The sequence below is a fragment of the Pristis pectinata genome, chromosome 2 (genome assembly GCF_009764475.1).
Source record: "Pristis pectinata isolate sPriPec2 chromosome 2, sPriPec2.1.pri, whole genome shotgun sequence".
Lineage (NCBI taxonomy): Eukaryota > Metazoa > Chordata > Chondrichthyes > Rhinopristiformes > Pristidae > Pristis > Pristis pectinata.
Window position 1 is genome coordinate 101373230 of NC_067406.1, and position 26788 is coordinate 101400017.

At 38.3% G+C, this 26788-nt stretch overlaps 1 protein-coding gene across 5 annotated transcripts in view; it reads right to left on the bottom strand.

The window, feature by feature from the left end:
• The window catches only part of spock3 (SPARC (osteonectin), cwcv and kazal like domains proteoglycan 3), a 379982-nt gene that overhangs the window by 244996 nt on the left and 108198 nt on the right, over positions 1-26788 (bottom strand). For all 5 annotated transcript variants that reach the window (XM_052037688.1, XM_052037669.1, XM_052037679.1 and 2 more), the window contains one exon: positions 5912-5957. In XM_052037688.1, coding sequence (XP_051893648.1) covers positions 5912-5957 — 46 coding nt within the window. The remainder of the gene's footprint in view (positions 1-5911; positions 5958-26788) is intronic.

Consider the following 26788-nt stretch of genomic DNA (forward strand, 5'->3'; position numbering starts at 1 on the left):
CAATCCAACTCTTAACTATCTGCTACACTGTTCAATGGAGGGCTAACATAAGCTGGAGGGACACCATCTTCCATCCAAGCACATCGCAGCCTTCCAAACAATATTGAATTCAACAATTTCAGGTAACTTGCTTTCTTTGTTTGTATCAGAATGGACTAGTTCTGCCACAGGTTATCCATCTGTAATATTTACTCAGCTTTTCTTTTTACATTTAAGATTTTATTTTGAAAGTTATTTAGTTTAGGAATGTACTATGCAAGTAAATTATCTTAAGTTTTAGATTTTTCTCAACAGAAGAATAAACATTATACCTAACTCAAGGTTATACATTAGCTCTTATTAGAAAATTGGATTTGATTTTTTTTGCTTCAAGTAATACTTTTTTAAGAATACAAAGACACCGTTGAATGAGGAAATGTTGTAAATAACGATCTTAACCAATCAAAATTTTTGATTATAAAGGCAGTTATCAATACACAGGCAGGATCAGACCAGGAAATAGATCCCAAAAAATGTCATTTCATAAAGAAAAATGGATCATGGATAAACAAAGAAATTTCAGCACTTTACCCACCACTCTGAAATCCCCAATTCCAAATAAAAATTGTCATCTTATGATCAGAGACATGCATCAAGAAAGAATAATACCAAACTCCTCTAACACAGGAAAAAATTTCACCCAATTAACATTAGCAAATCCATCTCTCTTAGCCCTCAATGATTATTGTTCTTCATATTGCACCATCTCCCTTGCCAAACACTCACTGTCCCCTTCCCATTTCACAATGAGAAAGTTACCTGGACCTAATGTATTTTGGCTGACCAGATGTATTTTGAGCCACAACTCCCCTCTTCTCCCAGGTTTAACAGCATTGAATCCGCTGGCTCTGTACAAATCCAACCACTACCCAACTCAATGAGTTTTTAACATTGAAAGAGAGAAATTTCAGCATACAAGGAAACCCACTTACTTACTTTTTACAGAACTGGAGGCCAGTCAGCCAACTCACTCCTGCAGAGAAATCCATCAGTCCCATTCCTGCTTTCATTATTTCCCCTGTAATCCTGCAATTTATTCCCTATTACATGCTATCAATTCCCCTTTTTCACTTACCTACACTCAGGTTAACTGCCAAAGCTGTTGAAACCCAGAAATGATAATTAAAATATAAAAGAAAACATATTTAAATAACGAGAACATTTAAATAAACTGAAACAATGATAAATAAATGCTAAGCTGACAGCTTAGTTCCTCGCAGCCATTTCCCTCCAATGAAATCAGAGGGGAAATTGTTCTTGTGCCTCAACCAACTTGGCTCAAGATGACTGTACGAATTCCACACTGCAAGCAGTAGGGATTTTGCACCACTGAGTATTCCCTCATTGGATATCAGCAACAGGCCAGAGTCAGGGATCAACCATTGAATGTTGGCCATAGTACAAGATTTGGCATTTGATGTAATAATATTAGAATTACCAAAATATGAACACAGCTTTCAGTGACATCAGGTAATGTTGGTGAACACTGGCAGTTTTGCCACAGGATCTACTGCTGAAGGCAATGTGGCAGAATCTGGGCACGGTGCCTATAGCATGGCCTGTATAAATCTGGAAAGGTAGCTAAAATAATTTACAGCTTCCAACAGTAACACTGCTTTAAAGCAAGATACAAGTGGCAAGGTGACACAGGGCAATGGTGGGTTGGTGGGGGGGGGGTGGTGGGGGAAGACGAGGACAACGTAGAGTACAACTGACATCAGCCATACAACACTAGTATCTGCCAGCTTTAAACAACATAAACAGTAAAGCTTAAGAAAAATGTTGCCTGCCAAAGTAAAAGTGCTTCATCGAGACACTTATGGTGAAGCCCTGTGTTGGCAAGGCTTCTGACGATGTAAAACCATCATGAATGAGGAAGAAGAATAAATTTGCCCACAACAGGAGCCTAATAGTCATTAATACTTAGCTGAAACATATCCTTTATTTCTTTTTAAAATCATCTGGGGTTGGGGTCAGGGTCAATTCAGTTGTGGGGAGGCTAGGCCTGCCTCATAATCAGAACATAGAACAATAGCACTGGAACAGGCCCTTCAGCCCACAAACTGGTAATTAAACGCCTAACTCAACTAATCCTTTCTGCCTACACTGTCCCTCCATTCTCTGCATATTCATGTGACGATCTAAGAGCCTATTAAACGCCTCCATCATATTTGTCTCCACTACCACCCCTGACAGTGCATTCCAGGCACCCACCACTCTGTGTAAAAAGCTTGCCCCGTACATCTTTGAAGTTACCCCATCTCACCTTAAATGCATGCCCACTAATATTGGACATTTTGACTGTGGTAGAAAGTGGCTGTCTACTCTTTCTATGCCCCTCATAATCTTATTAACCTCTATCAGGCCTCCCCTCAGCCTCCGCCGCTCCAGAGAAAACAACCCAAGTTTATCCAACCTCTCTTTGTAGAACATGCGCTCTAATTCAGGCAGCATTCTGGAAAACCTTTTCTGCACCCTCTCGAAAGCTTCCACACCCTTCCTATAATGGAGCGACCAGAATTGAATGCAATACTCCAGATGTGGCCCAACCAGAGTTTTATAAAGCTGCAACGTAACTTACTGACTCTTGAACGTAATGCCTCGACTAATAAAGGCAAGCATGCAATACGCCTTCTTTACCATCCTTATCAATCTGTGCAGCCACTTTCAGGGAACTATGGACTTGGACCCCAAGATCCCTCTGTACATCAACACTGTTAAGGGTCTTGCCATTAATTATGTACTTTCCCTTTACATCTGATCTCCCAAAGTGCATCCCCTCACACTTGGCCGGATTAAACTCCATCTGCCATTTTTCTGCCCATATCTGTAACTGATCTATATCCCGCTGGACCCTTTGGCAATTTTCTGTACTATCCACAATGCCACCAAGCTTTGCATCATCTGCAAACTTACTAACCCACCAATTCACCTTTTCATCCAAGTCACTTATATACATCACAAACAGCAGAGGTCCCAGTGCGGATTGCTGCGGAACACCACTAGTCACAGATCTCCAGCCTGAATAAGTCCCATCGACCACTACCCTCTTGTCTTCTATGGGCAAGCCAATTCTTAATCCAAACAGCCAAATCACCTTGGATCCCATGCATCTTAATGTTCTGGATGAGCCTACCATGAGGGACCTTGTCAAAAGCCTTATTCAAATTCATGTAAACAACACCCACAGCTCTACCTTCATCACCTCCTCGAAAAACTCAATCAACTTAGTAAGACATGACTTAGCACAAAGCCAATAGCTTCCCTACCACTAACATGAGATTTACTGGTCTATAGTTTCCAGGATTATCCGTATTTCCCTTCTTGAACAACGGAACAACTTTAGTCTCTCGCCAGTCCTCCAAGAGCTCACCTGAAGCTAGAGAGAACACAAAGATCTTAGTCAAGGCCCCAGCAATCTCATCTCTTGCCTCTCTCAATAACCTGAAGTATATTCCATCAGGTGCTTGGGACTTATCCACCTTAACATGCTTCAAGAGACCCAACAATACCTCCTTCCTTATCTCAAAATGCCCTAGTATATTAGCATGCTCCACACTGATTTCACTATCCTCCACATCCTTCTCCTTGGTAAATACTGACGCAATATATTAAATTAGGACCTTGCCCACGTATTCCACCTCCAAACACTTCTTCTCTCCTTTATCCTTGAGTGGTCTTACCCTCTCCCCAGTTATCACCTTGCTCTTAATGTATGTACAGAATGCCTTGGGATTCTCTGTAATCCTACTTGCCAAGGATGTTTCATGGCCCCTTCTGGCTCTCCTAATTCTTAAGTTCTTTATAATCCTCATGGCTCTGTTTGATTTTAGATTCTGAAACCTTACATACGCTTCCTTTTTCTTCTCGACTAAATTCACCACCTCTCTCATATCCAAGAATCCCTAACCTTGCCATCCTTGTCCTTCCTTCTAATTGGAACATACCTCTCCTGTTACTCTGTGCAGTTTCCACATGTCAGATGTGGATTTGCCCAAAAACAGCTGTTCCCAATTAACTCTCCCTAGCTCCTGCCTGATACTTTCATAATTTGCTCTGCCTTAGTTCAATACTCTCCTGCAAGGTCCATACTTATTCATAGTCATAGCTATCTTAAAACTTAAGGAGTTGTGATCACGTTTCACCAATTGAAACATTGACAGATCTTTCAATGTTCTGCCAATGAAAGATCTATCAGCTGACCAAGCTCATTTTCAAACACTGGGTCCAGTATGGCCCCTCCTTTAATTGGACTATCTACATACTGATTTAAGAAACCCTCCTGGATGCACCTAACAAATTCTGCCCCATTCTAAACCTCTTGAACTAAGGAACTCCCAGTCTATATCGGGGAAGATGAAGTCACTCATGATAACAACCCTGTTGTTTTTGCTCCTTTCCCTTATCTGCCTGCATATCTGTTCCTCAATGTCCTCATGGCTATTGGGAGGTCTGTAGTCTAATGCATCTTTAAATATTGCAACTATAATGCATAAGAGTGATTGAACTTTTCTTATTTTTGAGTCTTACCCACACAGACCCAGGGGATGAGCCCTCCAATATGTCCCCTCGGAGTGCAGCTGTGATACTGTCCCTGATTAATAGTGCAACTCACTCACCCCACCCACTTTTATCTCCATCTCTATCTTTTCTAAAACATCGAAATGCAGGAACATTAAGCATCCAGTCCTGTCCCTCTCTTAACCAAGTCTCTGTATTGGCCACAACATCATAGTTCCATGTACTGATCCATTCTCTAAGTTCATCACCCTTACCCTTAATACTCCTAGCATTAAAATAACCACACTTCAACCCATCCATCCCATTGTGTCTATTACCTTGCTCCTTCCTGTCCTTCCTTACAGACTTACTTCACGACATCTACCTTCCTCTCAATCCCTCTACTTTCTGACCTGGTGCTCTGGTTCTTATCTCCCTGCCAAACTGGTTTAAACCCTCCTAAGTAGCATTAGCGTACCTCCCCGCCAGGATATTGGTTCCCCTCCAGTTAAAGTGCAACCCATCAAAAGGCTGGGCTGAGGAATGGAACTGACAGTGGGAGATGTCCACCACTAAGAATAAATATTTTACTTAAGTGGATCTACCTGAAGCAGGTTCCCAGGTAAACTCCATGGGCTTTTACCTGCTCAGGCAGGTCTTATTTTAAACTATAATGAAGCTGACCTCACATACATTGCGAAAGCATATCTCTGTTTGACTACCGCACACCGTCCGCAGGCCATATGTGTGTGCATGAAAATCATACAAACAAACCAGAAATGTATGCAGATCATTAGATACTAATGAGCTCTTCCTATGTAACTATGTCAGATGCATGGAGGACAAAGAATGAAAATTACAGATTTTGTGGATTATGCATTAGGTCCCAGGGTGAAAAAAAAACTATAGATTCTGGAAAAATTGCAATAATATGAGAGAATGCTGGGAATACCCAGCAGGTCAGGCAGCATCTGTGAAGAAAGAAACAGAGTTAATGTTCCAGGTTGGTGACCTCTTCAGAACATGCATCATCAGTTCATACTTCACAAGGGACTTTCTGATGAAATTATATGTTGTAGCAATTCACTTTACAATAAAATTCTAGGCCAAAGACTTAAAATGAAGGTAGGAACCTCAAATACAATATTCAAGTAAAACTCTCCCATGAATGAATTACCCAACATGATCTCTTTGTTAAAACAATTTTAATAAACCTTAAAGTTACATCTTTAAATTTTTCAATCATTCATGGTATTATTTGGAAAACTTATTGAGAAAACTGAATGTTTTTTCAGATCATGCTGACATAACTATTTTTTTCAGAAATGAAAACCTCATTTTCATATTTTAAATTAATCATGTGATACAGTACCTTGGTCTGTGTGTCGTCCAGTGTTCCAGTTCCTGAAATAGTCATCCTGAAAAAGAAAAGTTATTACAATTTATATTTTCAAACTGATTGTGGCTTAATAATGTTTTAACCTTGTGATTAAATAATGGCAAGAGAAGCACAATTGAAAAATAAGTACAAACCTCAACTTCCTGCAAAGGCAAGCATGAGAAACAAGAAAAAAAGAATTAAATAATAAACTGGAAAAATCAACGTGTTCAAAAATATAAATGAAACATAATTGTGCCTGAGTTGCATTCTAAAATTCAGTATCAATTTCATGTATAACGCACAGAAATACCACCATTTTTGTCGAATATATCTTAAGCATACAGAGTTTCATTAGACGCGCAACTGAAAAACATTCAGATGCCAGACAAACCTATTCTCTAATTCCATAACCAATCTTGTTGAATAATTTTTTACAACATGACATTTGTTTCCATTATTACCCCAAATATATCAATAATGATATTTTTGATATTTCTCAAAAAAATCCTGCCATGCTTTTAGATCAATGTAAAATAAAACAACTCATCAAATAAGGGCACCAATGATTAGAAATTTTTTTGCCATGACATATTTTGTTATTCTTTTGTTTTATTTCTCCTTACTTTAAAAATAATTAGGGCAACCTTTCCAATTAATTTCACTATTTTATCATCAGACTACGGTTAATTGCTTTAATTTAGAAAGTGATATGGATTTGAAATTAAGAGTCATGACTTTCTTGTTAATGTAGGCCATATAAAAATAAAGTGAAACATAATGTTCTATTTTCATGATGAATAACAAGCTACCATCCCCAATATTTATAACATATCCTTTTTCTTTAAAAATAAACAAAGTACATACATGTCCTTCTTCATAATTTTTCAACCACTACTCTATTGAAGGCACTCTCCAAGGGTGTTTAGTTGTTTTCAGGCTTTTTATGTCTTTTTTTGTGTTGTCTAATTAAGTATCAGGGACAAAGAAGTCAAAGTACGATCTGATCTCGTCCTTATCCAAAATCAAAGGAAATTCTGCTGGACAAGATGAGCAATTCCTCACTTGTACTCCCGAAAGAAATTGTAATACTTTTATTCTGGCACAAGTCAGTTGGCTTTGGGCCTTTCTGCTCCTTATGGTGCAATTATTTAAGTCAAATATTTGACAAATTAGACAGACTACTGAAGTAATAACATTCAATATAAATTCCACCCATACAACATACCTTTTCTCAAGTGCAGCTGGCTATTAAAAGACATGCAAAAGCTTCCACTGAATAAATTCAATGGAGTGAATTTTATGCAAATTAAATAGAAGTCAACCCAGTTTGGAAAGTGTTTCACCATGCCTAGCATCAAGCTGGGTGAAATCCCTCAAACTCACTCTCCAATAATACTGAGACGACCTTCAATTTATGCACTTCAGCAGTTTAGCAAGGTAGTTCATTACCACCCTTTCAAGGGCAATTATAGATGCGGAATAATTATTGTTCTTGCCAGTAATGCACACATTCCATGAATAATTAAAGAAAAATCAACAAATACTGTTTTCACAATAAATAATAAAAAGTTGAAATGGGGTCTTTTCCTTTCTTGAAGTCTCATCAGAGCCAGAAATTTTTAAAGAAAAAATTTTGTTCAAAACCCTGAGCAACAAATGACTACCAACCATCACAAAGCATTCTGTGTATTCTTATTATGTATTCTTTACATGACTACTAAATAGAAATGAGAAAAACTACCAATTTCATCAATCCAAAGCAGATCCACAGTCCACTTACTGCATCATCTAATTGCTTCCCAAATGATTTCAGGGATTTTCCTCCTCCAGAAGTCTATTTCACATTCTAGTCACTGGTGTAAAACAATTTTTTTATCCGTTTGTGCTAAGGAGTTCACTCTCTTTTTTTATTTTGGCATAATTCAAAGCTGATGTCACCTATCCTGTTCCAGATTAAAATAAAAACAAAAAATGCTAGAAACACTCAGCAGAGCAGGTAGCCCTTCATCCTTCCAATAAAAGGCCTTCAATCTGAAACACCAACTTTCTTTCCCTTTCCACAGATGCTGTCTGACTTGCTGCCTTTCTAGCACTTTGTTTTTATTTCAGATTTCCAGCATCTGCAGTTTTTAATTTTCAATTTCTGTTCTAGATTGTTTAAAAGTTACCAAAGAGAAGAGGATATGGTGACATTTATGCACTCCTACATGGATGTAAAAGTTTTGTTGAGGAACTATGCAGTACTCAAAAAGATGAATAAACATAAGGATGAGGGAGCTTATCAATTGTAAATAAATTTTCAATGGATTAAACAGGACTGAAAGATTCCATTAAACAAATTATAGTTACTTACAGTTAGGTTTATACCCATTTTTGCCTGCCAACATGAAATCTTGCAATGTTCAATTAGATGTGCAACCCCTCAATAAATGAAACAGTCCATGCCTGCATGCAACAAGACCTATACAACATTCAGGCATGGGCTGATAAGTGGCAGGTAACACTTGCATCATACAAGTATCAGGCAATGACCAGTTCCAACAAGACAGTCTAATCATCAATCTTTGATATTCAACAGCAACACCAAGTCCCCTTCCACAATATCCTGTGGTTAATCAACGAGCAGAGATTCAACTGGAAAAGCCAGAAATGCTGTGGATGTATAAGTCAGGGGTATCTTGTTCTCACTGGGACTATGATGGAATGAGTGCAGCTCCAACACACTCAAAAGCTGCTCACTTGATTGGCACCATATCAACAACCTTAAACTTACATTCCTTCCACTTCCAGTGAACTGCAACTACAGTGTGTACCATGTACAGAGTACACTGCAGTTACTTGTCATGGTTACTGTGATAGCACCTCCCAAATCTAACATTAACGATAGGGACAGCAGGTGCATGGGAATGCTAACACCTGCAGCTTGCTTTCCAAGTTGCACACCAGCTTGATAACCATTGCATCTGCTTCAAATCTGTGGGGCCTTTGAGGAAGGTCATGGGTTATGCACTCCAGTTTCGTAGGACTGGTGTCTCCTCCTGACTGAACTGTTCAAATAAAAGCCATTCTTGAAACCCATCAAAATGGGAATGTTAACACCAGGAGCATTAGGACCTTGTAGAGCCAACAGCAAACCTCACAGGTCATCTAGGACAATCAGCATGGCAAGTAGTCAGATGGAATAGAGCAGAGCTCACAGTAGTGTGTGAAACAAAGTGCAGACAGGCCTGACAGACCTATCTTCGTGGATATGCTGTGCAGCTGAAATGTGCTAAACAATAGGTTTGACATCAAATTACAAATATATTTAGCCTTCATATTTATTTCTTTGTCAATTTTTAAAAATGTAAATGCAATGTATTGATTAGCCTATGAATAAACTATATGCTATCTCGACAAATATCAACTTATTTCAATAGGTTTTAATGCTAGTTGGCACTTTTTCCCCCAAAAAGATTAAATAAAAAGTAAAACTGTCTGTATTGTAGGTAATGCTCAGAACAAACCATAAACTGAAAACCAGCTTGCCAGTGCTTTGAATTTACAAGCAGTACTATTAAGTCAATAAATAGTTAAGACTTACATTTATATGGCACCTTTCATGACCTCAAGATGTCTCCAACCACTTTGCAGAAATAAAGTACTTTAAAGTGTAGTCACTATTAAAATGTAGGAAATATTACTGTTTCATTACCTCAATAAAACATTAATTATTCAGTTGTGAGACACACTGATGAAACTATTGTAAACCTCAAAAGAAAGGTCTGCTCTGCTTCACCACTCTCTTGAAGATTGTCCTTCATCTACAACACATATTTCACAGTGTTGTGCACAAATATTATTTTGCTCAGGATTGAGATGGTGATACAGAACCTTGTAACAAAATCAATATTTCTGAGCCGCTATTAAGCACGTATTGTCAACGCTACAACTAGACTTCTGAACTTTCATAACATTGAAGTGGTAATTTAGCTGGTTCTGAAGTGTGAAGGGAACACAATGATAGTTGAATTGTTGTTGGTCAATTATGCCTTGTTCGGTATAACAGACTATGTCTCACAAAATCATTCACAGGAACCTCACTCTGAGTAGCAGTTAAGTCTGAAAAAAATGTAATTTCATCCTTTATCTACAAACAAAGAAAATATTACTTTTAATATAGGAGGGTGAGCAGAAAACTTGCTGAAGAAAATCCACTGTAATCATATGTTTTTTTCATAGTGATAAATGAAAGCTGCATTAATCCTGATAATCACATCGACTGGAATTGCAGACTTTAAGGGTGTGCACTTCTACACCCTACCTGTCCTTACATAATCACCACAGCAGTCAGCTTGTCTGGTGAATCTTGCAGACTTCAGACTTTTGCTGAAGACCATGTGATCAGTCTTCATACTCACTGATCATTTATTCTTCAGAGGTTATATACACAGAACTGAGAGAGAGGTACCGAGTGGTTGAGGGGTTATACATTTCCTTGCTGCCAAAATATTTTCCTGTGTGGCTCAAACTTCTTCCTGAATATTACTGCCACATTTAATGCAAAAACACTGCCTTTCTGTTTGACAAACAGCTCATTGTTCTCAAATTAGTATGTCCACATTTGTAAGACTATGGTATTCCCAACAGTAAAGAGTAATCCATAAAATGTTCTTTTCCATGCTATGAAATCATAGTATGATACAAATATCAAAAGCTAAATTACACCAACATCATCCCACATGGCAATGTAGAGGCAATGAATAGATTACCTACCCATACATTGCATTCAGAGATGAACTATTACAAAAGCAGTGTCAAGGACTGGTTGAGGAAACAGTAAAAATAAAGTATCGAACAATTTTAGCAGATAGATGAAAATAAAAGTTTAAATTTTGACAGCAGAGTGGATAAATGCATTACCTGGTGCAATCTGAAATCAAAGGTTAAGAAGCTCCCCACTCACACCAGGATGAGCCAGAGACTCTGTTTGTCCCTGGGATCTCACAATGTCAGAGACCTCCTGCCGTTCAGTAATCAAGAAGCACAAATAAAATGTTAGCAATGCTTGGACCATCAGTAGCAAAGGCTGTCCGTTAGTGCAAATGCTGGGATATTCCAAGCTGCATGGGAGCTTAGATTCATGGTGAGGGACAAGACACTGGGAATACCAAAAGGTAATTGGCAAATACCTTCAGCCATCATCTACCTTCCAACCCAAAATGCCACAATTGCTAGGAGCTACAGCTGGAACTAAAAGTTAGAGAACCAGACAATCCAGCCAATTGCCCATCCAGCTAGCATACACCAGTGACCTCTAAGATGGTCTACATTTATATTAATGTAAAATCTTAAGAGGTTACATTTAGGTCATATTGTCTCAATTTTTCAAGTGCATTTTTTACACATTCTTAATAACAGTTCAAGTTTAATTCTAAATGTACGTAGTTGCTGTGACTTATCAATTTTAATGTTATTTCTTTCTAGAAATCAGGTAAAGTTAAGAAAAGAATAAATATCGTGGCTGCAAATCTATGTCCAGTGGCATGAAATGGTAAGATGAGACGGACACCACAATTCCACATACAGTAAATAGACAGTCTTAAATGTAACATTATGGGACCTAGCAGGTAACGAATTGATGGAGTGAACAATGAAAATTGGAGGCAGTGATCCATAGCCAAAGCCAGTAGAGCTAATTGCTGATTCTAGAATACCAAAGACCTGAGAGAAAGCTTCTGGTCTGTTATTCTAAATAGGAAGGTACACAACACAGGAAATCAAGAAAATTAAAATTGAACAAACAGAATAAAGCAATAGATTAAATAAGATCTGTGCAAAATCTAGCATATCTAACATAGAAAGACGTACAACATTTTGCATACTTAGATACAAATTGCTACTGAAAATTATATTATTATCCCTCTTTCTGTATTGATACATTATATGCCCTTAATTTTTTAGGAAACAGGATATAAGTTTTAATATATTTAGTCTGAAGTACTTTTCTCATATCCTGTTGCCTGGATAAAAAGTTTTCTGGATTGCTGGTTTCTAGCACTTTGTAATCCATTGGAGGAACATGTGCAAGTTCAATAAAGAGAGCAGGTCAAAGGAAGAATCTTATTGCTTGCATACAAAAAAGGCAAGGGAATATGAAATGCAGCCAAGCTTTCAGGCATTTAACAGAACTGTGTAATCCTTCCATAATCTCTGCAGATCAAACAAATAGAAATTTTGGAAGAATGTTTCTCATTGGACTAGTTGATGAAAATAACTGCTGATTTGTCACTTCTATAGTTACAGGGCTGATGGAGAAAGGAACTAAAATAGAAGTATATGCCTAAGTAACAAATAGGTTAAATGCAGTAAAAAAACAAAGTGCACAGGTTATTTTACAAGTGTAATCTCTCAAGCAGAGATTTGAGAATTGTTTCTCTGTCAATTAGATGAAGCCAATTGGGAATTACAACGATCATACCAAACAGGAGTAATTTCCTTGGGGATTTCTGTATTTTTCGGAGATCGGACCAGGGTACATTATTGAAATATCATTAGCAGGATTTTATTTTAATCTGGGGATTTAAACTATAAAGAAATCTCTTATCTACATTGTCCGAATTAGCAGATTCCTAATTTGAATTTTAGCTATGGGAATGCAAGAGAGATGAGACCCGGTGTCGTGCACTAAATCTCTTGGGGTGCAGCAGTTGCTAAGCATTAAACAGAGGAAATGCAACCAGAGATTGTTGTTGCAACATGCGTGGAATTTCCGGCTGAACTTGTCATGACATGAAATGAGCGAGGGAGAAAATAGGAGCCTATACCTCTCAAAACATATTTATGAGTAGGATTTAGCTATTTAAACTGGAATCTCCTTTTATTCATATATTACCATATTTATGTAAACATAAATATTAACAGAATAATTGATAACCCACATGAAAAGGAATATTAAAACAGTAACATCTACATTTCACCCACATCGAAATGATTTATAATCCACTTGAAAGAATAGTATTTCCATTCATTACCACTCTGTAAACCATACTGCTTGAACAAGTGAGTGATACAGATCAGTATTGGATATATCAAGATTCAGTTCTTTATGTTTTTCCAAAGTGTTTTTTAATGTATTTTTAAGGATATAGGCATCATTGTCATGGCCAGCATTTATTGTATTTATCCTTAACTGCCTTTGAGATGCAGCTGGTGAGTTGTCTTCTATAACCATTACAGTCCTTCTGATTAAGGTCCTACCACAATATTCTTGCATAGGGAGTTCCAGGATTTAGATCTAACACCAATTAAGGAATTCCAATTTAGGATGGTATTTGAGTTGGAAAGGAACCTCCATGTGCCAACTGCCCTTGTGATCTTTGGTGGTAGTGGTTGCAGATTTAGAACTTGCTGTCAGAATAACCAAGGCAAGTAACTGCAGTGCATTATGTAGATGGTACACAAAGCAGCTAGGGTGCATGGAATAAATGTGTATTGTGGTGGATGGGGTACCAATCAAGATGGCTGCTTTTTCCTAAGTGTCACTGAACTTCTTTAATGTTCTAGTAGCTACAGTCAATCAATCAAGTGTAGATGATTTTATCACTTTCCTGACTTCTGCCTTGTAGGGGACATGGGGCTTTAGAATGCCAGTCTCTTTCCACAGGATAACCACTTTCTGACTTGTTTGGGCCAGTTAAATTTTTGGTCAATGGCGACCCTCTCAGGATATTAATGGTGGGGGACTCAAAGATAGGAATGCCATTGAACGTCAAAGATAGGTAGTTAGACTCCCTCTAGGAGATAGACTAAGTCACAGAGTCATAGAACCTCAGAAGACTTCTCACCCCACCATGTCCATGTTGAATATCAAACATCCATCTACATTAATCTTACTTTTCTTCTCACATCATATGTCAGTGATAATAAACCTGATTCTCATACTGTCATCCACCTACACTAGTGGCAATATAAAGCAGCTGGTCAACGAGCACATCTTTGCATGTTGGAGAAAACTGGAGCACCTGGAGGAAACCCACACAATTACAGAGAATATGTACAAACTTGCCTCACCTGCTGAGTGTTTCCAGCAATTTCTGTTTTTATTTCAGATTTACAGCATCTGCATTTTTATTTGATTTTCATTTTCTGTACTATTACCAGAGAGTTGTCTGGTCCCTAATCTTTGTGATATCCAGTTCTCTCAGCAGCTTCTACAGATCAGGTGTACATGATGGTTAGAACTATTTTTTTCTGGCATTAAGATAGCATTATATGGTGTCTGAATACTGCTTTCAAGTCTCATAAAGAGCAAAATATTTCATTGCAAAATTTAAAAGACAGCTTTGTTGGGCTCCTATGTAAGAATGTGGTCCTGCAGTTTCAGGGCTTGCAGCTTAAAACTGCTAATGCAGTATCTCACAGCTGCCAGCATTTAGTCATAGCTGCAACCCCATCAGGCAGTCCTTAAAGACAGATGTATCCAACACTGTCAGCATTCTTCTTGTTGATAATTCATTTCAGATAGTAGCACCCGTCATTCTCAATGGAAAGGACAGCGCGCCCATATTTAGTGAGAGAGTCAAGAAGATTCTAGTGGAAAATATAACCTTTGGGAAATAAGTCCTGGGCAAGGTTTATGGAGAGAAGAGTAACAGAGACAGGGACAGGGATACCGGACATACATCTGTCTCCCTTACCCACAGATATATTTCCGGTGGGTAAGGGAGACAAGCAGACCCTGCACTGCTGCATGAGGGAAGTTCCTGTCAAGAGGAAAATCTGATGTGGTACAGGCTAGTGTTGCAAAAAAATCACCATTTTATGAGATTTTCTTTCAAGGTAAGCATTAGCTCTCAAGACTGCTTTATATTTCCAGCTTTTGTCTTCACCTCCAATCATACTCTGTTAACATTCACTCACTCATACAAGCTGCATCTGTTTTGCTCTATCCCTTCTTCCCTGTGCCTTCCTCCATTTTCTTGTCTCTGCTGTTCTGCATATGTCCCTCCCTATCCCTATCTCTGTCTCTGTTACTCTCATCTCATTGTGCTTCACTTCCTTTCCTTCTACCCCACAACCAGTGCTTCTTATTTCCTCTGCTCTTGACCACCTCAGATGTCCTCAGTTAAAAGCAAGTGCTCACTGCCGTGTGTCCACTTTGAACAAAGGCGCTGTGCAGGACAGAAGACACATACCAGTTACAGTGCAGAAGCAGTGGTGCAGTTAGTAGAACTAGCAGGGTTCAATCCTGCCCTCGGGTACTGTCGGTGTGGAATTTGCAGGTTCTCCCTGTGACTGCGTGGGTTTACTCTGGGTCCTCTGGTTTGCTCCTTCATCCCAAAGACATTTGGGTTGGTAGGTTAATTGGCCACTGTAAATTTTCCCCAGTGTGTTGGTGAGTGGTAGAATCTGGGGGGAGTTAATGAAAATGTGGGGAGATAAAAATTGGATTAATGCAGGATTAGCGTAAATAGGTGGTTGATGGTTGGCATGAACTGGGTGGGCTGAAGGGCCTGTTTTTGTGCTGTATCTCTCTATGACTATGATACTAGAGGAGCGGATTACTCTATCACAATGCACAGACAACTCACTTGGAGGTACTTTATCATTAAGTCTCAGGTATCAGCTTTTTCCTGTTGTGCACCCAACCAGAATCGATTCTGATCCTTAGATTATTGAATCAAATAATTGCTAAAGATTTAAAAAGGATACAAAAAAAATCATTGGAAGCTGTGTTTTATAATTGATTAGGCCGCACTTCCTATAAATTTCCTTGACAGGTAAGCTTGATTATGTATGCTAACAACAGTTTTTAAGGACAAAAAAAATCTCGTTGCAACCGTATACAGTTTAGTGATATTTGCACCTGGAGTATTGAGTGTAGCTTTGGTCTCCATGCATACATGCCTTGGAGCCAGTGCAGCAGAGTTTCACTCAATTCCTTACCATAAGGGTATTGTCCCAAAAGGAAGAGCATTCTATGCATATTAGTGTTTAGATGAATGTCAAAGATCAACAGGATGCAGACTGAGGTGTTTTAAGATTGAAGGGTGTATAATTAGGGTGCATGGTCTTCGGATAAAGGGGGTTGGCCATTCAGCACTGAGATGGAGAAAACTCTTTACATGCATAGTGAGGATACCTTTGTAATTTTTTGTTTCGGAAGCTGATGAGTGCTCAATTAATGAATATATTCAAGGTTGTAATTAGATTTTTGTACGCTAAGGGAATCAGGTTGTATGGGAAATAGATGGGAAAGTGGACACAATTCAGGATCCCTCATCATCTTATTGAATGGCAAAGCAGATTTAAAGGGCTGTATAAACTACCTCTATCCTTTTGCCAAAGAGTTGATTGAAGGATTATCCAAGTTCCTCCTCCTCATTGCTAAATCCTGTAAGTGATCATGAGAATTTTGAATGGTTCCTAAGTGGACATAAAACTGTCCAAGGTGGATGTATGGATATTACCAAATTTAGCTTTCCATGTATATCAGTGTACCATGCATTACACTTAGTGGTAAGCAAACCCAGTACTGTGCATCTTATCTGTAGGACTTGTAAACTGATAAGGAAGCAGTACCCCATTAGTGTCAAAGGCCCAATAGTATAACGTATCTCATGGATGGTCTGATGAGTGCTTCGTTAATGTGCTCCTCTTTCACTGATGTTCTCCAACTTGCCAAGTCGCTTCATACTCAATTTTTGCACTCATACTTCAGATGGACATACTTCTGGGGATCAAAAAGAAGTTGTGAGCCTGAAGGAATGTTTCAAATGAATGAATGAAAAGCAGGTGTTCTCAGTTACATAATAAAAAAGTATATTGTCCATAATACATACATAATATGTACAGTATAATGCTCCTGGAAAGAGTGGGAAATATGCATAATCCAGATCTTCAAAAACTGAGGCTTCTATCTCCTTCATGTACATTTGCAAATTTGGGAACTGATGATGCTGAGAATCATAGATATCACAATAAAAGGCCAGTAGACCTATTATTTCCACCACAGCAACTCACCAACTCTATTGCCCCAGTTACTTCTCCATAGTCTTGCACATTATGTCACCATATATTTATCCAGTTCCCAATTTAACACCACGATGGAATCTGTCTTCATTACCTCTGCAAATATGCATTCCAGATTTCAACCACACACTGCACAGAAAAAATGTCCTCATGTCAATATTAATTCTTTCCCCCTTTATTTTACCTGTAACCTCTTGTCTTAAACCCCTCCACCCCTAACAGAAACAGCCTCCATGCACCAACTCCATCCAGACACATGATCATTTTATCATATCTGCTCTCACCCTTCTCTTCTCTTAAACAGCTCCCCTACTCTCCTTGTAACCACAGCCATTCATCCCAGGAACCATTCTTGTACATCTTTTCTGAACTCTCTCTAATGCCTGCATGTCCTTCCTATAATGAGGCAACCAGAATTGAACACAATAGTCCAGCTGAGGCCGGACCATAGTTTTATACAACCTACTGAAACATGGTCATTAGTTAAGCATACACATCTGATCTTGACAAAATAGATACCAAGGGGCTGTTCCTTTTGGCTGGAGACATCACGCAATCAAGATCAGAATATGTCCTTTTAGGGGTCAGATGAGGAGAAAAACTTCAATTCAGCTGATGAATTTATTCAAGGTCATAATCAACACATTTTTGGGGACAACGGAAATAAGAGATCTGGAGATAGGGTGAGAAGTATTGACATAGAGCTTCAGTCATGATCTTATTAAATGACATACTAAGGGTTATAAGGATAGCTCTGGTTCCTAACTTCTATGTGCTTATCTCACATTGCCTACTATGGTATTCCATAGTAGTATGGCTCTACACTACATTAATTCCTTCCTTCTCAGCTGGGCCATTGTAACGACTGAAAATTTTGATCTCTCCAGAAGTTCTAATAATCACTCCAAATGTATATCCTTCTTCACTAGCTTCCTTTTATTTGGTGGTCTGAGTTCAAATGCAACCTAGTTGTATTAACTGAACAAACTGCCTGAATTCAATTTCGAAATATGCAATGTAAACCTACATATCATTTAGAAGTAACAGGGTAAGTGCAGAGAAAGCCACAAGAATGGTTAGTGCAATGTTGACATCTCCCATTGGCATAATGGAAAGAACATATCTGGCTCTGTAATGTTATGGTTATTAAAACAACAGATGTAGTGAGAAAGCTAGGTTGTACCATATGAAGGAGCACCAAATAAAACAAAGAAAAGCTTCATACGGCCAGACTGATAATTATTTTCATCAGAATGTAGTCTATAATGAAGATTAATAACTGGAGCTGCATCAGGTTGCAATTGTGAAGACAGTTTTGTCAGTTGAAGTGCATTCAACATTTATTTGAGCACAAATAAAAAGTAAACATACAAATTCATGCATCTATTTTAGCTTTCTTTTGCTTTACACACGGCCATAGCTAGGAAATGTTAAATGTCATTTGCTGAGCTAATCACAATGTCAATTTGGTTTGCTTTTAATGTCCAATATAAGTTGCTAAGTGTTCCTGAATGGAACACTTTCAAATGCTCCTGAATGTTCCCAGTTGGCTGCATGCAAAGGCCAATAATACAATCACTCTTGGACAATTTCAACTTCAGACTACATGTTCCTAAAACAAGAAGTAGCCACTCTATGTCCTCTATCAAGTGTAATCACCTTGAAATCAGCTTCCACCATCTGCTGCAACTATAATGCATCTGTAATACTTCCAGGCTGATCAATGCAAGCTACTTTTATTTAGTACTGGCCACTCAAAAAATACTGCTCTGTCTGATGAGATGTCAATCAACAGTATAGCTGGTTATGTCCACTTGCTGAAATTAAGATAATTCACAAACAGGATTATGTTGCTATGTGAATTTGCAGAGCTATGGGGAGACAATGGGGGGAATGGGTCCAGCTGAATTACTGTTGCATAACACTCTGTGGACTCAATGGGTAAAATGACCTCCTGTCATGCTGCAACTATTCTGTGTTTCTGTCTGCACCAAGTAAAGCAAGTGCATGTTAATTGTGCACCCCAGTCTCCAAACCCGTTTTCTGGCACTACCCAATTTATGTTAAACTAACTACTTAGATTACAAAGTTTTGCAATATATCAACATATCAAAATTCAATTTTACTGTATGCTGGTATAATCATGTACATGTGTTTGTGTGCAACACTCACTCATCAGACATTCCTTAACCTTTGATTCTCCAATTATGCATGCTGCACCTGTGGCCCTCTGCTGAGCCTTGGAAAATTTATCATTTGTCTTACTCAAAACAAGTTAGATGAACAATACTAATACACACGCTATTTTACCTATAGTAAAGGAAAAAAAATCTTGATTCCTAGAGCCTCTCCACATAATAGAAGGTGCTCAGCCCAAGTACCATTCCAGTAAACTTATTCTGCATTGTTTCCTAAAAATGTGGTGCACTAAATTAAACATAATGAGCTGGGTAGCAGCTCTGTACAGAAATGCAGGTGACATCTTCCTCACAGATCATCACAACTCTGACTTCCACAAATGAAAAAGAGACAGAGAATTGATGTGTCCAGCTAAGGAGCTGGAAGCACTTCACACCTGGCCCCTTTGTTTTATACCACACATGGCTGGCATAAATAGTGTGACCATATTGAGTGAAAAGATAAGCCTAGGTCTGTGATTTGTTTATTTTAATTCATTCCGCTTTATCTTAAAATTTTAGAATTTCATTTATACAGTGTAAGATTCTTTTTTAATCTTTTTTTTTACTTTGTCATCATTTACACCTGTTTGACAATTAAAACATTTCGAAGGTTTTTAACAGCAATAAGGGTGTTCAAGGGGTGGGGACTCGGGATCTGCCACTTGATGTCGGGTCACCATTTGTGCCTGCAGGTGCAATTTCGGGATCCAGTATGATCCCGTCCGTGTTCCAGCTGATATCTAATTAGTGTATTACAAGGACTTAGCATAAGTTCCTTAATTTAGTACTTGGTAGCTCTATTTATAAAGTTGATGATGTCATGTACATTTTAACAACCTTATCAACCTGCCAGACACTTTTAGATCTTTGTATGTGAACCCTTAGTCTGTTCCTGTTTCTCCTATATAACTGTGATATTTAGTTTATCTTGTCTCTACTCACCTTTCCTTCAAAAATACTTCACTTCAATTCCCTGTTTTAAATTTCATCCGCAATGCACTTGAATACCTTGTCATTCTCTCTATGTATTCCTGAAGCCTACACTCTACATTGCCAATTTACTGTGTCATATGCAAACTTTAAACTTGTCCCCACGTACCCAAGTCATTAATGTATATTAAAAAGAGCAGTGGTACTAATATCAATTACCCCAAGGGATATCACTTCATATGTTTCATCAGTTCTGAAAATAATCATTCATTGCTGCCCCGTGCTCTCTGTCTCTCAGTCAATTGCTTTATTCATACATGAGTTTTAATCCTGTGGGCTTCAATTTTATTAACAAGACCCTCCTGTTGTTCCCGATCAAAAGTAATTTATAGAAGTTCATATACACAACTAAAATAGCCAAAGCAACCTCCCAAATTACTTATTAGAACTCAAATCATTTTAGTCAAACACTATCTGTCAAACTGATCTGTTCTGATTGTATTGATTAACCCATATTTTATTTCTTTAAGACCAATTTTTCAGAGCTATCAGCTTCACAGAATGTAATTATATTTTATTTTTAACTTTCTGAGCACAACCATCAGAATTCCAACAGGGTTAAACCCGAAAATCTCTGAAAATGGGCATGGAGATAGCAATGAGTAATTAGCCTACCACCATTGCTTTGAAAGTAACTTGAACTATTGAGTCATCACGTGCCTCAGCAGGACTTCAGTATCACAAATGATTGGCCGTACCTAACAGTAGCCTGCATTAAAAGTTAACCTGCACTGTGGCTGCAGCAGATAGTGAAAGCTGTGATAAAACAAATCTAACCTGGAAAATAATGGAGATACAAACATCAACTACTTATTTCCTTCTACATATGCCGCCTGGCCCACTGAGTTCCTCCAGCAGCTTGATTTTTGCTGGAAAATAATGGCACAAGAAGGGAGAGGGTGAACTCCAAGATTTTCCAATGGTGTACTGGATGTGGAGATAAGTAGCAATGTACAATATGCATAGTGCGCCAAGAATCCCTCACAGATAAAGACTATGAAGGCAATGGGATTAAAATGTGAAGTTGACCAATGCCACAAGTCATGTGCCAAAGACCTGGATGCAATGTCTTATGGGCAATGGTTCACACAAGTGACAAAGTTCAGTGAAGGCATTATCAAATGCCAAAGCCCACCAACTGCAGTCAAGCAATGCCCACAACTATGTTTTACTTACCAACAATCTTCATCAATCAGGATTCATACCCAGCATTCATGGGTCCACCTCACCCCCAGAAGTCTCACACTTACAGCTCGAATGGAGTACCAAGATATTCAACCATAAAGGAACATCACCCAAGCATACTGCAAAGGCTAATCATAAGGAGACCTGGGTGGCTGCATGCACTTATATCCATACAGTGTTTGCCATCAATGGAGTATCCAGTGCTGAAGCCATGTCCTGTGGCAAGACTGAAAATACAGCAGCTCCTTTGTACCTAATTCTACCTTTCAATCCCATTCTCCTTTCAAGGGCTACAACCTGGCCAAGCAATGTGGAACAGCAAGCTGACAATAAGAAACAAGAAACACTCACACTCATTCTGCATTCAAAACCACTAGTCCAGATACTTCCTCCATATAATTCACATAATAGCTTAGATCTAGGACCTACACAAGATTAAGGGACGCTGGGCATAAGTAGCCCACAGTCATACCCGAACAAGAAGCTCTTCATCACTTGAAACACCCCCTGCCTACTCCATAAAGCTCCAAGCAGTTGAAATGAAGCCAAAAGAAATCAACTAGGTCCAACTTGAAAGTAGTTTATGTTCCCTTTAAATAGAGCTAACGTTGAGAGTGGTGGGTTACCCTTTGCCACCAATCATGTGTTTAACTGCACAACGACATTAGCAGGAGTACTGAGCTCCAAACTGGCAGTACTGGAGTCAAATGAGCTATGCACTCTGATTTATAAAACTTACGTAATGGCCTTCATCATATGAATGTTAAAACCCTCACCAACATGGCATTTGATGTAATTCCCTTTGGCAAATGTGACACCAGTCTGGAACCAAGAAAGCACCAAAATACTTGTAATGAATACTGTGCTAAAAATTCTTAATCATGGATCAGCAATCATCTATTCTCAAAGGAGAAACCCATGACTGGTGGCTATTGTTAACAAATCAGACTGGGACTGCTCATTGGCAGGCTGAAACCATCATACAGTTGGGTAAATCCAGGTGCTTCCTTGATTATGGAAGACCTGATTTATGGAAATCAGATTTCATGCAAATTCTCCCATAACTTTTTAAAGAATTTTTCAAGATCATAATCAATAACAACTGTCTACAGTATATGTCCCATTAGTTTAATTATGGGTAGTATTAGGGTTAATATAGAAGATATTTGATGAAATGAAATAATTGTAGGAAGTGTATGTAGAGCAATATGAGATGAATAGTTACAGAAAACGGATGTTTCTGACCTACAGAAAAATCTGTTTACAGACGGTTCTCAGGAATAGAACACTAATGTAACCCGGGGACTACCTGCATATGGATCAGCCTCACAAAATGTTGTGATCTTGTAATTTTCTTAACAATCTATAGTAGCACACAACTTGCACATATTGATTTAGAAATTCCACTTTTACTGTTATTAGGATCGATCTGTCATACATAGAACAAGTGCACATAGTGAAACCCAGCCAGACATTTCAGATGTAATATTAAAATTGCTTTAAAAATCCTGTTTAGATATAGTTTCAGTTGTACCAACATCTTGGGATATAATTTTCCAATTATATTAATTTATAAAAGAGAATATCTAATTGGAAATAAAATTCTAAACAATGTAATAATTTTAAAAATAATGTATTAACTTCAATTAACGTTAGTGGTATCAAAGGACAAGTCACTTAATAGATCTGCATTTGAGGCTACTGCCTGCTGCTTTATAAGTGGGAATAACTCACAAAATAAATTAGTTAATATCTGTATGAAAAGAGCAAACAACAGGACATGATAAATATATATTAATATTTATCAACTAACGCAGTAATATTTGTACCTTCTCACCCACAAACTTCGTAAAGCAATAAAATGCATAATTTTATCTAATATTTAATAATCAACCCCCTGGTATTCCTTCTTTCCTCAGTCACCTGATTTATGATCAATGAGTTCAGTGAAACTATGGTTACGTCTTGCAAAGAGCACTGATTTTAAATGAAGAAAAATTGCAGTAGCACTCCTTATGATTTTCCATGAAGTGGCTGAATGGCTGTCCCATCATCAGTGCTAGTCTTTCAACATCAATCTTTGTTCCCTTCTGTAATAAAAATTAAAGTATGCCTTATGGTCTCACTTATGCACAAGTCCATTAGCAGTACTGAGCCTTCCTGAGGGAGAGTATAGGTTGCAAGACTGGGCACACAGGTCATTGATTATCTACTGATGTATTGAGAAGGTGAGGCTACATTGCAAAGGCATAGAGTGGCACTATGATCAGCTGGCAGCCAAAACTCCACTTTATGATAACTTTATCCTGGAACTCAATGTTAGTTTCCAGATATAGGACAATACAACTAATTAATGCAACAAAACAAAATGCTGTCCCCTCTTAGAAACAATAAGAACTGAAATGATGACATCTAGCTGACCTCCAGATACAACAGTGCTCCCACTCATTAAATTTTATTGCAGGAATTCCTCTACCTTGTTACTTATCTTGTTAATTAATACAGCATTTTAATTTTTAAAAATGTCCTTTCCCACTGCCTTTTACTCTCATGATTTCTTTTGGTGGGTACAAATAGTGATCCCAACTTAAGGCAGTAAGTAGCTTCATCTCTTGTTTCACAAGTGGCATCAATCTTGTGAAAGGGGAAATCAGTCCACAATCACTGATCACAGTCTTCAGCTTCCCATTTTTTTTATTTTAGCTCCTGCCAGTAATCCGCTCCTGCTGCAGAAGATTACTCACAGGAGCTGAAATAAAAAATTATTATCTGGGGAAACTGAAAACTGTGATCTGTATTTGTGGACTAATCTCTACTTTCAAAAGACAGTAGAGTATGAGTACTACCTGTAATGATATGAAGTTTAACTTGGATGGCAGAAACTATTGTTTAATTCAGGAGATAACATTTACAGGATATAAGGAACCATTTATCTAAATTCTCTACATGTCAGTGAAAGAACACTTACAAAGGAAGAACTGGCAGGAAAGCCTCCTGTGGTCCTTCGTGAATATTTCAGAAATACAGCTTTTGGTCTTCAATACAGGCAGACCAAGGTGACCAGAAATCTGAAGTACACTCTTGGAGTGAATTGCTTCATGTCAAGATAATCTCCTCTTTGATTTTTTTTTCTTGAACTAAGTTCTCTAGAGCTAATTCCATGCTGCACAGTTACATGAGTTTGCTGGAAATGACATTCAGACCAATGATGAATTTTAATCTTTACGTGCTTCACGTCAAGGAAAAGGAAATTTTACAATATGTGCAAATTCAGTGAGTCCTTTCAGCTAGTTCAGTCCTTTGCCAGATGGTTATCCCTGATTTTTTTGACCCATGATCCCATTTAAAAACAGTACTATTTCAAAACATAGCTGAGACCCAATGGATGAAAAATACTGCTTTTGTAACATCAGTTAATCCCAATAATTACAGTTGGAAACAGAGCGATTAGTTTCTGATTTTAGTTTAATGAATTTTGCACCACATTTCTTTGTCTTATGCTTCATATCTTCATTCACTACTAACATAGAAAGTCACTCCAAGGCTGTTTTTAACATAAACTCTACGCAATAAAATGGTCATAGCAAACATAAGAACATAACAAGTAGCATCAGCAGTAGGCATTCAACCACTTGAGCTTGCACCAACATTCACCAAGATCATAGCTGATCTTCAACCTCAACAGTAATGTTTTGCACTATTCCTTTATCTGTTTTAATGTAATCAATGACTCATCTTCCACAGCTGTCCCAAGGTACAGAATTCAAAGAATTCCCATCCTGTTTGAAGAAACTTCTCCTGATTGTGGTCCTAAATGGACCCTTTATTTTAAGACTGCGACCCCTATTTCAAGATTCCTTAACCAGCAGAAACATTCTCCCCACATCCACCCCATCAAGTCCCCTAAGAACGTTGCACATTTCAAAAAGCTCTCTTCTCATTCTTCTAAATTCTAGAGAATAGGGGCCAAGCCAACTCAATCTACTGTCATGTGACAGACCTAGCTTTGCAAGAACCAATCCAGTACATTTTTGATACACTCCTTCTATAGCAAATATATCCTTTTTCAGGTAATGAGACCAAAATTACACAAGATCATAAGATAAGGGAGCAGAAGCAGGCCATTTGGCCCATCGAGTCTGCTCCAAGGAAAAGGGAAAAAAAGAAATGAGAAATGCGGAATGGGGGGGGGGGGGAAAGAAAAAAAAAACCTATTCTAGTCCCAATTTCCGGCCTTATCCCCATATCCCTTGATACCCCTACTATTTAGATATCTATCTATCTCTTCCTTGAATGCCCCCACTGATCTGGCCTCCACTGCTGTACGTGACAAGGAGTTCCACAAATTCACCACCCTCTGGCTAAAGAAATTTCTCCTCATCTCTGTTTTGAAACTGTACCCTCTAATTCTAAGATTGTGCCCTCTGGTCCTGGACTCACCCACCAAGGGAAACAGCCTAGCCACATCTACTCTGTCCTTTCCTATCAACATTTTAAATGTCGCTATGAGGTCCCCTCTCATTCTTCTGTACTCCAGTGAGTACAGTCCAAGAGCCGACAAACGCTCATCATACGTAAGTCCTTTCATTCCTGGAATCATCCTCGTAAATCTCCTCTGAACCCTCTCCAACATCAGCACATCCTTCCTAAGATGTGGGGCCCAAAACTGCGCGCAGTATTCCAAATGAGGCCTCACTAGTGCCCCGTAGAGTCTCATCAACACTTCCCTACTTTTATACACTATACCTCTCGAAATGAATGCCAACATAGCATTCCCTTTCTTTACCACCGATCCGACCTGGTGGTTAACCTTTAAGGTATCCTGCACGAATACCCCCAAGTCCCTTTGTACTTCCGTACTTTGAATTTTCTCTCCTTCTAGATAATAATCTGCCCACTTATTTCTGTTTCCAAAGTGTACAACTGCACATTTCTCAACATTGTATCTCATCTGCCATTTCCTTGCCCATTCTCCTAAACTGTCTAGGTCTCTCTGCAACCTTCCTATCTCCTCAATACTCCCTACTCCTCCACCTATCTTGGTGTCATCCGCAAACTTAGCCACAAAACCATTTATTGCATCATCCAAATCGTTAATGTACAATTACACTCAATACTCCAGGTGTGATCTCACGAAAACCCTTCACATATATATATCCTTTATTCAAATCTCTTCCCATAAAGGCCAACATTAGATTTGCTCTACTGTCTGCTGCATTTGAACCTTAACTTGCACTGAATTGTGCACGTGGTCTTTGAATAGCGTTTCCCAAGCTCTCACCATTTTCATAATGACTAAATTAACTTTCACGCATAAAGAAATAAATTCATTTTTAATTTCTTACAACAATGACTGAAATTTGGACACTTTTCATAATTTTATATGGTTGGATAATCATTTAAGATACATTGCTGAGAAACCCCCTGCAGGAAATACAGCAGCAGAAAGTTGTTACTGTTCAATGAAGCATAGTTTTTGTTTTATTGGAGGAGTTAATTG